The 16,142-nt window shown below is 38.0% G+C and overlaps 1 protein-coding gene across 9 annotated transcripts in view; it reads left to right on the top strand.

The window, feature by feature from the left end:
* Positions 1 to 6,913: 6,913 nt before the first annotated feature.
* Positions 6,914 to 16,142, top strand: part of rtn4a (reticulon 4a) — a 39,881-nt gene continuing 30,652 nt past the window's right edge. For 5 of the 9 annotated variants that reach the window (XM_062059449.1, XM_062059447.1, XM_062059445.1 and 2 more), the window contains exons 1-4: positions 6,914 to 7,002; positions 9,784 to 10,362; positions 15,236 to 15,274; positions 16,038 to 16,094. In XM_062059449.1, coding sequence (XP_061915433.1) covers positions 6,933 to 7,002; positions 9,784 to 10,362; positions 15,236 to 15,274; positions 16,038 to 16,094 — 745 coding nt within the window. In that variant the 5' untranslated portion in view covers positions 6,914 to 6,932. The remainder of the gene's footprint in view (positions 7,003 to 9,783; positions 10,363 to 15,235; positions 15,275 to 16,037; positions 16,095 to 16,142) is intronic. The other 4 variants (XM_062059450.1, XM_062059448.1, XM_062059444.1 and 1 more) reach the window with 2 other exon arrangements.

Below are 16,142 nucleotides of genomic sequence, written 5' to 3'. Positions count from 1 at the left end.
AAAATAAAAATACAGAAAAACGACTTGTGTGTACATTTTTAAAGACTATGAAGAGGCATGACATGAAATAATTGTTTACTTTACAGTGATTCAATATTTCTTTGCGTGGCATTATCGGACTGGAGCAGCAGTGCCTGCAGTGTCTAGCAGAGGGCGCTTCAACACGCCATCTACAGGTGCAGTGAGGAGGCGCAGAGATTTTGTATTTAATTATTTATTTTTGTATTCTTTTTAAAAAAAAAATTATAAATCTTTATTTATAAATTTCAACATTTACAATCAGTTGAGAAATAATAATCAAAGTAAGTACAAAAACAGTACAAAACAGCGCCAAGGGGTTGTAAATTCTAAGTAACTACAATAGAATGCAATATATATATATATATATATATATATATATATATATATATATATATATATATATATATATATATATATATATATATATATATATATATATATATATATATATATATATATATATATATATATACATACATACATACATATATATATATATATATATATATATATATATATATATATATATATATATATATATATATATATATATATATATATATATATATATATATATATATATATATATATATATATATATATATATATATATATATATATATACATATATATTTGACAAACAAAGTGCAAAGCCATAGGCTCACTCAATTTCAGTAAATAACTTAAATTTGGAAGATGAGGCGCAGAGATGCTGGACAAGCTTTTTCAGAAGTCTCGTCATCCTCAAAGTGGTGCACAAATGCGGCCTCTTACGGAGGTCAAAGGTTGGCTGAACATCAGAAAGTCCAAGAAGTCTCAGGAACCAGTACAACAAATGTATTCTTTTTTCTGTATTTTAAATTGTCAGGGAACGTGTGTCCGGATGTCTTCTGGACCTTTTAGTGTTGTCCACATGGAGGACATCAGAAAGACTAGTGGTGAGCATCTGTCACTCACAGCAAGACCAAGTGGGCGGGGACAGTGTTAGCATTTAGCAACTACAGATACTGTCATACTTGCCAACCTTGAGACCTCCGAATTCGGGAGATTAGGGGGATCGGGGGCGGGGTTAAGGGGGAGGAGTATATTTATAGCTAGAATTCACTGAAAGCCAAGTATTTCTTTTATTTATATAATATATATATATATATATATATATATATATATATATATATATATATATATATATATATATATATATATATATATATATATATATATATATATATATATATTAGGGCTGCAACTAACGATTAATTTGATGATCGATTAATATGTCGATTATTACTTCGATTAATCGATTAATAATCGGATAAAAGAGACAAACTACATTTCTGTCCTTTCCAGTATTTTATTGAAAAAACCCAGCATACTGGCACCATACTTATTTTGATTATTGTTTCTCAGCTGTTTGTACATGTTGCAGTTTATAAATAAAGGTTTATTTAAAAAAAAATTTTTAAAAAAGCCTCTGCGCATGCGCATAGCATAGATCCAACGAATCGATGACTGAATTAATCGGCAACTATTTTTATAATCGATTTTAATCGATTTAATCGATTAGTTGTTGCAGCCCTAATATATATATATATATAAAAAATAAAATAAATACTTGGCTTTCAGTGAATTTTAGCTTTATATATATATATATATATATATATATATATATATATATATATATATATATATATATATATATATATATATATATATATATATATATATTTATTTATTTATTTATTTTATTATATACATATAAATAAAATAAATACTTGAATTTCAGTGTTCATTTATTTACACATATAGACACACATAACACTCTACTCATTGTTGTATTTGGAAAGTGCAATGCTTTGCAGCCAGTAGCACAGCCTTTCAAGGAGCATAGGTATGGGCAGCATCTGTGAAATTAAATTGGCAGGAGAGGAGTGAGTTTAGGGTTGAATTGTCCATCCTTGTTCTATTCTCTGTCACTCGTCGTCGCCATGACTGTCTCTTCTTCGTTCTTCTGCTTCGTCTCCTTCTTGTTGTGTGTACAGTTGTGCACTCTCCAAAAGCCGTAGAAGTTATAACGTGACTGGGCCGGCAGGCTGTCCTCACTCAGGTCCGCATGGAACTGGAGGGGGCGTGCCTCTTGTCCAGCTGGAAATTGGGAGAAATTCGGGAGAATGGTTGTCCCGGGAGATTTTCGGGAGAGGCACTGAAATTCATGAGTCTCCCGTAAAATTCGGGATGGTTGGCAAGTATGGATACTGTTAGCGTCTAGGTGGTGAACGAACATTGTGTTGCATTTAGCATCTAACAGAATCAGTTAGCACATAGCCAATCAACAACGTGGCTAATAGACACATATAGGATCGAGCCAGTATAGTACAATTTAGTGGTTAAAAGACAGTTAGCAACCAGCAAGGCAATGTGTGTAAGTCAGTGTTTAATCGTGGTTTTAAAAGATCCAGTTAGCATCTTGTCACTAAGCACAGAATAACATTTAGCAGCCAAAATACATAATTAACATCTTCTAGCCAGTCAATATAGTGTAGCATTTAGCAGCTAACAGACACAGTTGATTTATTGATTGAAACTTGTATTAGTAGATTGCACAGTACAGTACATATTCCGTACAATTGACCACTAAATGGTAACACCCGAATAAGTTTTTCAACTTGTTTAAGTCCACGTAAATCAATTCACGGTCAAGTACAGTTGCACTTAGCAAGTAAATACAGTATAGAGTTAATCAGCTACCAGACACAGTTAGCGTGGAGTCATGGAAATATGTGCAGTATTTATCGGCTAAAAGATATAGTTAGCATCTGGCCTGTAAACAAAGTGTAGTATTTACCAGCTAACAGACATAGTTAGCCTGTAGCCAGTGTACAAAGTGTAGCACTTAGCAGCTAATGGGTATAGTTAGTGTAGCCAGTGAAGAAAGTGTAGCATTTAGCAGCTAACGGGCATAGTTAGCATGTAGCCAGTCAACAAAGTGTAGTATTTAGCAGCTAACAAGCATAGTTAGCATGTAGCCAGTGTACAGATTGTAGCATTTAGCAGATAACAAGCATAGTTAGCATGTAGCCAGTGTACAGATTGTAGCATTTAGCAGATAACAAGCATAGTTAGCATGTAGCCAGTGTACAGATTGTAGCATTTAGCAGCTAACGGGCATATAAGCCCGTTAGCTGTTGACAGTTTATATATAGCATATAAACTGTCAACAAAGAGTAGCACTTAGCAGCTAATAGGTACAGTTAGCATGTAAGCAGTGAAAATAGTGTATCATTTAGCAGCTAATAGGCATAGTTAGCATGTAAGCAGTGAAGATAGTGTAGCATTTAGCTGCTTACAGGCATTGTTAACATGAAAGCAGCGAAGATAGTGTAGCATTTAGCAGCTAATTGGCATAGTTTGCATGCAGACAGTGGACAAAGTGTAGCATTTAGCAGCTAATGGGCATAGTTAGCATGTAGCCAGTGAAGAAAGTGTATGATTTAGCAGCTTACAGGCATAGTTAGCTTTTAGCCAGTGAACAAAGTGTAGAATTTAGCAGATAATTGTCAGAGTTAGCATGTAAACCGTGTAGATAGTGTAGCATTTAGCAGCTAATAGGCATAACTAGCATATAAGCAATGAACACAGCTAATTGGCATAGTTTGCATAGAGACAGTGAACAAAGTATAGTATTTAGCGGCTAATGGGCATAGTTAGCATGTAGCCAGTGAAGAAAGTGTATGATTTAGCAGCTTGCAGGCATAGTTAGCATTTAGCCAGTGAACAAAGTGTAGCATTGAGCAGCTAACAAACATAGTTAACATCTAGCCAGTGAAGAAAGTGTAGTATTTAGGAGCTAACAGGTGTAGTTAGCATGTAACCAGTGCTAATTGGCATTAGCATGTAAGCAGCAAAGATAGTGTAGCATTTAGCAGCTAATTTGCACAGTTAGCATGTGAGCAGTGTACAAACTGTAGCATTTAGCAGCTAATTTGCACAGTTAGCATGTGAGCAGTGTACAAACTGTAGCATTTAGTAGCTAATAGGCCTAGTTAGCATTTAAGCAGGGAAGATACTGTAGCATTTAGCAGCTAATAGGTACAGTTAGCATGGATTTAGTGAAGATTGTATTGCATTTAGCAGCTAATAGGCATAGTTAGCATGCAAGCAGTGAACATAGTGTAGTATTAAGCAGATAATATGTATTGTTAACATGTAAGCAGTGAGCATAGTGTATCATTTAGCAGCTAAAGGCATAGTTTGCATGTAAGCAGTGAGGATAGTGTAGCATTTAGCAGATAATATGTACAGTTAGCATGTAAGCAGTGAATATAGTGTAGCATTTAGCAGATTATAGGTACAGTTAGCATGTAAGCAGTGAATATAGTGTAGCATTTAGCAGATTATAGGTACAGTTAGCATGTAAGCAGTGAATATAGTGTATCATTTACCAGATTATAGGTACAGTTAGCATGTAAGCAGTGAATATGGTGTAGCATTTAGCAGCTAATAGGCATAGTTAGCATGTAAGCAGTGAATATAGTGTAGCATTTAGCAGATTGTAGGTACAGTTAGCATGTAAGCAGTGGATATAGTGTAGCATTTAGCAGATTATAGGTACAGTTAGCATGTAAGCAGTGAATATAGTGTAGCATTTAGCAGATTATAGGTACAGTTAGCATGTAAGCAGTGAATATAGTGTAGCATTTAGCAGATTATATGTACAGTTAGCATGTAAGCAGTGAATATAGTGTAGCATTTAGCAGATTATAGGTACAGTTAGCATGTAAGCAGTGAATATGGTGTAGCATTTAGCAGCTAATAGGCATAGTTAGCATGTAAGCAGTGAATATAGTGTAGCATTTAGCAGATTATAGGTACAGTTAGCATGTAAGCCGTGAATATGGTGTAGCATTTAGCAGCTAATAGGCATAGTTAGCATATAAGCAGTGAATATAGTGTAGCATTTAGCAGATTATAGGCATAGTTAGCATGTAAGCAGTGAATATGGTGTATTTCAGGGGGGACAGTAAATGACAGGAGGGTGAAAGGCTGTGTCATGATGATGCAATAGTCCTCATCAATAATGCTGACCAAGCATGAGTCAGCTCTGAGTCATGAATTTTTTTTTTATACATTTATTTCTTTATATTTTTTAACCGGGCAGCCCCTTGTAGTTTTTTGTCATCCTCTCATGGTTGATGATGACAAGAAATCCCGTACATTTAGCAGTGCTGCACACTTGCTGTGTTTTGCTCCCCGTTAGGAGCGTGATGAGCTCATTAGCATGGCGGTAAGGCCAGCCTGTGAGTAAACAGTCAGTCTGTTGTCATCGCTGCATGGGAGTGTGTTTGTTCAAAGTGTGTGTGACTTTAATGCACTGTGATGACACACAAAGACTCCTTTGTGCGACCTCGTGTAGCAGAGCCGCATCGGCGCGAATGAAAAGCTTCATTAATTACTTGATTCCTGTTCATACTCGAGATGTTTTCGTACAAAACCCAAAACCAGTGAAGTTGGCACGTTGTGTAAATGGTAAATAAAAGCAGAATACAATGATTTGCAAATGCTTTTCAACCTATATTCGATTATGTACATCGTTGTGGTATTTTAGGCTTCATAATGCACCACACATTTTCAATGGGAGACAGGTCTGGACTACAGGCAGGCCAGTCTAGTACCGGCACTCTTTTACTATGAAGCCACGCTGTTGTAACACCTGGCTTGGCATTGTCTTGCTGAAATAAGCAGGGGCGTCCATGATAACGTTGCTTGGATGGCAACATATGTTGCTCCAAAACCTGTATGTACCTTTCAGCATTAATGGCACCTTCACAGATGTGTAAGTTACCCATGTCTTGGGCACTAATACACCCCCATACCCTCACAGATGCTGGCTGTTCAACTTTGCGCCTATAACAATCCGGATGGTTCTTTTCCTCTTTGTTCCCGGAGGACACGACATCCACAGTTTCCAAAAACTATTTGAAATGTGGACTCGTCAGACCACAGAACACTTTTACACTTTGCATCAGTCCATCTTAGATGAGCTCAGGCGGCGTTTCTGGGTGTTGTTGATAAATGGCTGTGGTTTTGCATAGTAGAGTTTTAACTTGCACTTACAGATGTAGCGATGAACTGTAGTTACTGACAGTGGTTTTCTGAAGTGCTCCTGAGCCCATGTGGTGATATCCTTTACACACCGATCTCGCTTTTTGATGCAGTACCGCCTGAGGGATCTAAGGTCCGTAATATCATCTCTTACGTGCAGTGATTTCTCCAGATTCTCTGAACCTTTTGATGATATTACGGACCGTAGATGGTGAAATCCCTAAATTCCTAGCAATAGCTCAATGAGAAATGTTCTTAATATTTTGGGACAATTTGCTCACGCATTTGTTGACAAAGTGGTGACCCTCACCCCATCCTTGTTTGTGAATGACTGAGCATTTCATGGAAGGTGCTTATATACCCAATCATGGCACCCACTTCTTCCCAATTAGCCTGTTCACCTGTGGGATGTTCCAAATAAGTGTCTGATGAGCATACCTCAACTTTCTCAGTCTTTTTTGCCACTTGTGCCAGCTTTTTTTGAAACATGTTGCAGGCATCAAATTCCAAATGAGCTAATTTGCAAAAAATAACAGTTTTCCAGATTGAACGTTAAATATCTTGTCTTTGCAGTCTATTCAATTGGTTGAAAAGGATTTACAAATCATTGTATTCTGTTTTTATTCACGATTTACAGAACGTGCCAACTTCACTTGTCTTGGGTTTTGTACTTGGAAAGCAGTTGTTTTTTGCAGTGTTACACACCTTTTAGCTGTTGAACTATGCTCTCCCACTACGTGCTAATGTGTCCATTAGCTGCGAAATGCGACACTAGCTCACCGGCGACTATAGCCAAAGTTAGCGACTCCGCTATGTTTATTTTCGACCAGTGTGCAGCAAGCGTACGGTTGCCACACCTACAAAACGTCCAAGTTTCACCAGGTTTGCACAACTTTATGCTCACTCACTCGGAGGATGTTTATTTGACTGATTGTAGCTTATTTTGAAAGTGTGAAGTCTTGCTCGGCGACCATCAGCGCAGCTGTGGTCATGTGTGACTAAACGCTAAAAGATGCTAAAGATAACTTTGTGTGTCAGCCTGCAACAACTATGCACACTATGACTCAGTGTCACCAGGCAGCTGCTTGTTGTTTCCATGACGACACAACGCGTGCCGGACAAAGACGTTTGGGGGATCTTTGCGACGTAATTGATACGTTTTTTTGGTGTCATCTTTGGAAAGTGGAGCGTGTGAGATTTCAGTCCTCCATGCATGTGACAAATACGATCACTTGACATTCTTTGCAGCTTCTCCCACTTGTTGCTGATGAACATATTGTAGAGTATATTTCACCATTAAATGTAAATGTTTAATTGATTAATTTAAATGCATTTATATTGTCAATTAATAAGAATATTTATTTTTATAATTCTGAATTAATTAATACATTTAAAATATATTAATTTTCAAATTATTTAATTTGAATACATTTATATTTTTTAATTAATAAGACTAAATTATTATTTTGACTAAATTAAGTCTAAATGAATTAATACATTTAATTGTCAAATTAATTAATTTAAATACATTTATATTTTCGATTAATAAGACTGAACTATTATTTTTGATTAAATTAATTATAAATTAATTAATACTTTTGACATATATTTAATTGTCTTTAAATTGATGTCATTTTATTATAATAAAGCCTCTGTAGCAACAAAGTTAGATTTCCTTGTTAATAATGAGACTTTATTAATATTTTAGTTAATAAATATACATGTAAATGTAAATTACACAAGTACTTATTGCAAGTACTAATTCACTATTTAAAAAAACGTTATTATCATATACTTATACATTATATTTTTTATTTGTTTATTTTTTTATTGTGTGATGGACCCCATGAAGATTAGTGGCTACTCTGTAGCAACTAATGAGGATCCATTTTGAACAAATAAACATAACATTTAAATTATTGATACTTTTTTTTTACATCATTTATAAAATTGTTTGTATTTTTTTTAAAGTTATGAATTGTAAGTATATTAAATGAAAGCAAGAAAATACATTTAATTTAAATACATTTATATATTTTTTTATTAGTAACACTGAATTGTTATTTTAACTAAATTAATTCTAAATGAATTAATACATTTAAAATCTATTTAATTGTCAATTAATTAAATTCAATATATTTATATTTTCTACTAATAAGACTGAATTATCATTTTTGATTAAATTCATTCTAAATTAATTAATACATTTAACACAGCATCAAGGGTTGGAATTGGGGGTTAAATCACCAAAAATGATTCCCGGGCGCGGCCACAGCTGCTGCCCACTGCTGCTGCCCACTGTTCCCCTCACCTCCCAGGGGGTGATCAAGGGTAATGGGTCAACTGCAGAGAATTATTTCACCGCACCTAGTGTGTGTGTGACAATCATTGGTAACTTTAACTTTTAACTTTAATATATTTAATTGTCTTATAAATTGGTGTAATTTTATTATAATAAAGCCTTCGTAGCAACAAAGTTAATTCCGATAAAGTCTTCATTTTTCTTCATCTACATGTTTATTAATATTAAAATTACACAAGTACTTATTACAAGTACTAATTCACTATTTAAAAAAACGTTATTATCATATACATATACTTATCCTTTGATATTGAGTGTCTTTATAATTTTTAGATTTCTTTAGATATTATTGTATTGTGTGATGGACCCCATGACGATTAGTGGCTACTGTGTAGCAACTAATGAGGATCCATTTTGAACAAATAAACATAACATTTCAATTATTGATACTTTTTTATATAATTTATAATATTTTTTGTATTTTTTTAAAGTTATGAATTGTAAGTATATTAAATGAAAGCAAGAAAATTCAATTAATAAGACTGAATTATTATTTTTTATTTAATTCATTCTAAATTAATTAATACATTTAACATATATTTAATTGTCTTTAAATTAGTGTCATTTTATTACAATAAAGCCTCCGTAGCAACAAAGTTAATTACAATAAAGTCTTCATTTTTCTTCATGTACATGTTAATAATAATGTATTGATATTTTAGTTAATAAATATACATGTAATTGTAAATTATTATAAACGTTATTATCATATATATATCCTTTGATATTGAGTGTCTTTATAATTTTTTGATTTATTTACATATTATTGTATTGTGTGATGGACCCCATGAAGATTAGTGGCTATTGTGTAGCAACTAATGAGGATCCATTTTGAACAAATAAACATAACATTTAAATTATTGATACTTTTTTACATAATTTATAATATTTTTTGTATTTTTTTTAAAGGTATGAATTGTAAGTATATTAAATAAAACAAATAATTAAATTGAGCTTTTGTGCATGGGCTGTATCAAACACATGGTATGTCCAGACTTTGAGGATACCCTGTACATGTACAGTGTACATATGATATATACAATATAGGGTATATATAGTGTATAAATAGTGTATATATAGCGTAAGTGCGTATGCCACGTTGGCCTTCGTGTTGCTCACATGTTGCAGGGGCTTGTGTAACATTTTTAACTTCCCCGTTTGCTCCAAAAGACGGACACCAGGAGGCGGGGTCTTGGGGGGTCGCCAGCGCCGCTGTGATTGGTCAGCTTGCGTGTCATCGAAGCAGCCTCAGACGCTGATTGGTCACTAAAAGTGTTCCTCTTTTGCCTTTTCAACTTTAGTGCTGTTGCTCCACGCCTCGGGTTCGACTCTGCGGCCGAAACTTCGCGTGTCCACCGGCTGGAGGGTTTGGGTCCGACCTGTGAAAAGTTCGCAAAAAAAAAGAGTTGTCCAAAGTGTCTCAGTTGGACAAAGAAAGATGGCAGACAACGAAGTGTCGTCCAGCACGTCTCTCTTCAGCGAGGGGGTCCACCATTACCAGGCCGAACCCGACGCCGAGCTACTGCCGCCGGACCAGCCCAAGCAGGACTTGTTCAGCATGGATGACATCGTGGACCTGGTCGGCGGGGGCCAGGACGCCCTGGAGCGGCACATGGCCGAAGACACCGACCAGCACACCTTCTTACCGGACCCAGAACCACCGCAGGAAGAGCAGGACCAGCCGAGCCCGGTCTCCAGCAGCAGCAGCAGGTCCGGTTCCCAGCACAGTCTCGTAGAGCCGGACAGGGCGGAGGACGATCCACAGGTTGGCCCGGATAGCGACGCCCTCCCCGCGGCTCAAGCCCAGCAAGCAGCGCCATCCCCCGCAGAGGAAGCTCAGCTACCTGCGGACACACAAGCATCACCGGCTCCGGCATCTTGTGAGTATTCTGACGGCTGCACGATAACCGACCACGTATGTTAAATTCGGACTTTGTGGTAGTTTTTTGTTGTTGTTTTGAGCGAAAAGCGAGACGTCTGGAAATAAAATTAATGGACGTTCAATGTTCCAACAATGACGTCCGCCTGTGGACGTCTGGAGGCGACTGTCTTTTGTGTGCTTCACAGCCGGTCCGTTGGAGCTCCTAGATGGGCTTCGGTGGCTTAAAGCAACATTGCCGCCCTCAATGTCGTCTAAATAGGATTTATTTCCATCATTTGTCCGCATTATGGTGACGATTGTTGGAGCCCTTTGGGGCCGGTTAGCCTGTTAGCTCGCGGCTAGTCGCGCTACCTTGACGGCGACAAGCTGCTTGCTGACAGCCCCCATGTGCCCAGACGGGCTTAAAAGCACATTCGGATTTAAATTATTGTTTTTTTTGGTATAATTTGTGGGCTTTAATTGTGCTTTTGAGGGTTGATGCTGTCTTTAATGCGGCCCACCTGTTTAGGCACAGGAAGATGATGTGCTGCATCATCGTGTCGTGTTACACCCCAGAGCCATAAAGAATAATAACAATAGTTCATATGTACACTTTAAATAACATATTTAGCCATAAAATGGCCTCATGTGCCATCTTCCACTGTCACTCCGAACGTCTTTTATCCGAATAACAGCCTCCATCTGTTCTTTGCCTCCGCCCGCTGCGTGCCTTCTGTTAGCTGTAGCATGGTTCCTTTATCGGACACACCTTATCGCTCATTTCTTTACATATTAACGACATAAACTCGTATTAAGGCAAATGTTTATGTGATAAAAGTATTCCCTGTTGTATTAGGATCAAAAAGAGACTGGTGAGTCGGCGTGTTTGTTCGTCGTTTCCAGAGATCTTGTTGACGTTCGTCCACTAAACGGATCGTAGGTTATTGTATGACATGTGGTAATCGAATTGTTTTAAGATTGTCACTGTGTTTTAATATTGGAGCCGTGTTTGAATCGAATCGTTTCACTATTGGGACTGTTTTGATTATAATTGTTTTAATATTGGGACTGCGTTGTTGACTAAATACGTGGATCTGTCCGGTAATGGAAGCCTGTTCTCAGATTACTTCCAACAACAAAAACATGTGCTATGGTTGCCTCCCAGCATCTCCACCCTGCTTGTAACCTGCCGCAATCCTTTTCTAGATGCTTCTTCTGGGCCCTGTGGGCTCCGGCCTGGTGTCCACACCTGTCGGGGCCCAGCTCGGTTTCCCCAAATACCAGCCCACCCAGCCCCAAAAGCAGCTATTGGGGAGAGAGAAGGCTTTCTTGTGATTTATGTGAACTTGCTGAGTTTGTCTATGCTAAGTGAATATGGTGACTTGGTGGTTTTCAGCATGGAGATGAGACGGATTGCATCCACAAGAGGCCTGCGGGCTGGAAGCAGTCTGCAGAGCGAGAGAGCGAGGCAGGGCGGGGCTGCCTGACTGAACAAAGACAAGATGCTCGGACACATTTAGGACGGACTTTGTCATCTCGTTGTGCTCTTTCATACGTTCACCCATCAGAGACGTGACAGTGGCGCGTACGACATGGTTATCAGATCATTCGACGAGCCGGATTAGCGTCCGTCTGATGTTTGAAATGCATGTCTGACAGCAACACTAGTCTGCGTGAAAGGAGCTTCTGCTACATCTGTTTTACAGACAAAATCAAATCTGTCACCTGCTAACGTGTTATTGGAGTGACTTAAAACGTTAAGTCTTGAGCGTGTATTTGTTATACTCAATGCCGTCTTTTAAGCCTAGTTGTCACACAAAGAGTCCAAGGTAACAAGAAAGCTGTATGGACTCGCATCAAGGCTAAAGAATCATTTTGATTTCAATAAGAAAAAATATCTTTATTATCTTCACCTCGGTCTGGTCAGTGACCCCGGATTTAAACTGGATGCGTAACGGCAGCAGAACGGCGCCGTCATGGCGGCGGACTCTTTCTGTTTTCATTAGAACCACATGGCATTTATGGCTGCCATCATAGGGTCACTTGTAACAGCGAATAATGTATGAATTTGCCCCTGGATTTCATTATTAATTGTATAAATAGTTTTTAGTATACTGTAGATTTTACAGTAAAAACTTTACATTTACAAAATGTTACTGTAAAATAGTGTTTTTTTTCGTGTTTTACAACATTTTACGGTAAAGGAAAAAACAGTACCACTGTTTTTTTTGGGGGGGGTTACGGAAAAAGCTGGCACCTTAGTTGCCAGAATTTTTGTGTTAAATTGACATTGGTTTTTACAACATATTGTTCATGGTAAAACAGTACAAGTTATTTTCTTATTCTGGCAACTTATCTGCCAGTTTTTGTACCGTAAAAACAAATGTACCGACTTTCCATTTACAGTAATACACCGCCAATAACAACAATCGTAGAATTTACTGTCAAAAACTGGCAGCTCAGTCAACAGAATTTTAACGCAAGAAACAGTAGTTTTCTTTCAATTTACAGTAATATGCTGTAAAGAACAACGTAAAATGTGTCAATTTTATTCATTTGATTGGTAGTTTGCTGTGAAGTTAAGTATTTTTATTTAGACAAAAACAAGTTTGGAAAGTATGATAATATACTGTAATATTTGTTGCAATATTGGATACTATTAAAGTGTAAACGTTATGCAATTTCAAGCAGTACATATATTTTTTCTGTCAAAATGAAAAAAATCTATTACATTTACTGAGAAAATATTTAGTACTTTATTGACACATTTCCAGGTGTTTGTGGGCCAGATAAAATAATGTCGCGGGCCACATCTCGCCCCCGGGCCTTGAGTTTGACACCTCTGATTTAAGTCAACGTGTTCCGTTACGCATTTCTGTGCTAAATATACGCACAGATTCTACATTTGCCGGTTGCCGCAACACATCCGTTCAAGTTAGCCAAAATCTGCTAGTGTTGGACAGGAAGTTATGAACCAAGACAAAATAAATTATCCGGTTTACTTTCAAAATAAAATATTAAATCTCGTAAAAGTGGGCAATATTTCGCTGCTCGACAGAGCCGCGACAGAACGAGGGTGGGGATAGCCAGAATGTGGATAGCGGCATCGTTCAGCAGCCGTTACGCATCTGTTACGCATCCATTGGAAATCCGGGGTAAGACCCTCGTGGCCTCCTCCCCCCCTGTGGAAGTCCGTTAAGTAGATTTTGTGTAATCCTGCAAACAAAAGCACAGTTCAGGATTCTCCTGTGAAAATATGTCCCCTGCAGGAGATCCACACCTTGTCAAGTAAAACCTCACCCACTTCCTGGTTCTGTTTGCTAGATACTTATTTTGGTCTGTATTGTAAAATGTGTCTCTGTCCTCGTTAAAGCTTCTTAAGGCTTCCCAGTCTGATCCTGTGACTCCTACTGTGACACGTGTCGTTTCTTCGCCCTGTCACACACCTTGATTGACAGAAGGGTTAATTGTCCAGTGGCACCGACCCACATGGTTCTCTCGGGTCACGTACGTCCGTCAGTGCGTGTTTGCCAGCCAGTCAGGTGGATTATACGCAGCCTGGTGTTTGTGTGCTTGTTTTCTTGGTGTCCTGGTCACAGATGAGCGCAGATAAGAGGGCCAATCTGTTTTTGTGTTTTTGTTACCGTGCCAACACAGCAGCTGACCGTCATGCCGCAGTCAGACGGACCTCTAAATGTGACAAGAACCGCCTCTTAATCTGTGGCAGAGTCCAGCTTTTAGCACCGTCACGGCCTGCCGAGCGCTTACTCGCGCTGTCATCATTGGATTTTACAGTCTGGGTGGAGGTGGTGTCCTTCTCAAAATATTGTTAAATAAATACATCGACCTGAACTACAATCATTTGTAACGGCAGAATGTTTAATACAACGTTTGTTACACTGTTGGAACGTTCTGTTGTTCCAATTCCCTTGATGACTGTATGACTACATAAGCCAGACGTGTCCAAAGTCTGGCCTGGGCGCCATTTGTCCGCCCACAGAATTGTTCCATGGCTTATTCCAAAGGTGAAATTCAATTAGGTTCTGACTAATAAATACAAATACAACGAAGGCTACAAGATGTTGAATTGTTGATCACATACATAGCTATTATACATAGCTATGTACAACTAGCTATCAAATAGCTATCATACAAATAACACACAAAGAAAACCTAACTCCTTTAGGTGTTGCTCACATTTGCTTTCTTTTATTTAGACTCGCCAAGTTGGTGCTTTTGGAAACACTTGTAGCAGACGTGTATGAAATTCAAAATATGAAGATAATACTTAATGGGAAATAATAAACAAACCTTTAACAAAGTAACCGCAAAGTCGTGGGAGCTGCTCTTCTCGTCCTTGTTTCCACAAATCTTGCACTCTTCCGCCCTTTTTGATTACCTCTCGAGGAACTCAGAAGAAACGTTTATCCTTTACGCGATTTGACCGACTCGTTCAGCCGAAAACAACACAAGCATAGGGCATTTTTTCTTTGAGAGAGGCTAAATGGCGCCTAGTACCTATTGAGAACAGAGCTAGCTTGATCACCACGCATATTTAATGAGCGGGGGCGTGAGCCGGACGTGACGTCAGTAAAAATCCAAGCAATTGTTTTTATCATGTCTTGACCAACTTTTAATAGATTTTTGCTCTTAATTAAACAGAAAGTTGACTATTAAAGTAGCCCCCACAATTCTTCCATTTTACTTTAAGCGGAAAAAGTTGAAACACCCCTGACATGTTAAATATTTTCTGTACGTGAGGGACATTGACTTGAAAGGTTTAATATTTTCTGTACATATGTGAGGGACATTGACCCTGACATGTATCAATGTTTGAGTGCTTTGGTGTGTTTAAAGTACAAAGCTTAACGTTGTCATTGGTTCAATCCTAGGTCCTTTTCATCGCTGGAAGCTAAACCTAGACAGCAGAGGTAACCGAATATCTGATCAATCGTCTGTGATTGGCAGCCAACGATCAGGCTTTCCAATGTCCTAATCGCCAATGAGACGCATGATAGATTTTGATCATCACGCTTGATTGCGGCTGATTTGATTGTCGGCCTTCCCAAGTAATTTAGAAGCCCAATCACAGCTTCCGGAAATTATGTACTTGTCATTTACACTTCCTGGCTTTGTGTTCCAAATTCCTCGGGGAGTTTCCAGCTTTTCTATAAACTTCACTGAAGCCCACAAAGCTGAGTTGTTTCTACAAAGAGACTTTTGGCGTCAGTATTTTAAGTCTACGGACTGAGCTGTGTTGAGGTCATGTTTGTGGAAAATGGAGTGTTTTTACATTTCTACCGCTCATGTTCACTTTGGAACAACAGAACCTTCAATGTTTCAGTTTGTGAGGAAGAAAAAAAGCCCAAGCATTCTTGTCTTTAATGTCATTTTGAGAACGTTATTCGCTCTACAAATGGAATCACTGGGCTTGTTTGTGTTGTGTGTGCTTCTCTTGTAACATTGTCAGCTTGTTGGAATGTTTATCAGAAGCAGTCATTTAACCGAGAATACATTTCTCTCCATCCCATGTTTTATTTTAAAAACAAACACAAATGTGTCAGTTGTTTGAAGAGATAGCAGCTGTTTTTGGACCACCTGTGAGTTAGCACCAATTACAATTTGATACCTAATTATTTTTTCGTTCTTAAAAGCTGACTGACGGCACTCTGCCATTCTGTCTTTCTTCCGCAGATGTTCCTCCTCCTTCTTCTAAAGCTCAGCCTCAGCCTCTGATGCAATTCCCTACAGGCAAGTTCTCTCTGCTGGCTTTGTTTTTCTGTCCTCTCCCCTGTTTGT

Source organism: Entelurus aequoreus, linkage group LG09 (assembly GCF_033978785.1).
Source record: "Entelurus aequoreus isolate RoL-2023_Sb linkage group LG09, RoL_Eaeq_v1.1, whole genome shotgun sequence".
NCBI lineage: Eukaryota > Metazoa > Chordata > Actinopteri > Syngnathiformes > Syngnathidae > Entelurus > Entelurus aequoreus.
The sequence above is the reverse complement of the archived record's forward strand: the minus strand, read 5'-3'. Positions and strand labels throughout refer to the sequence as shown.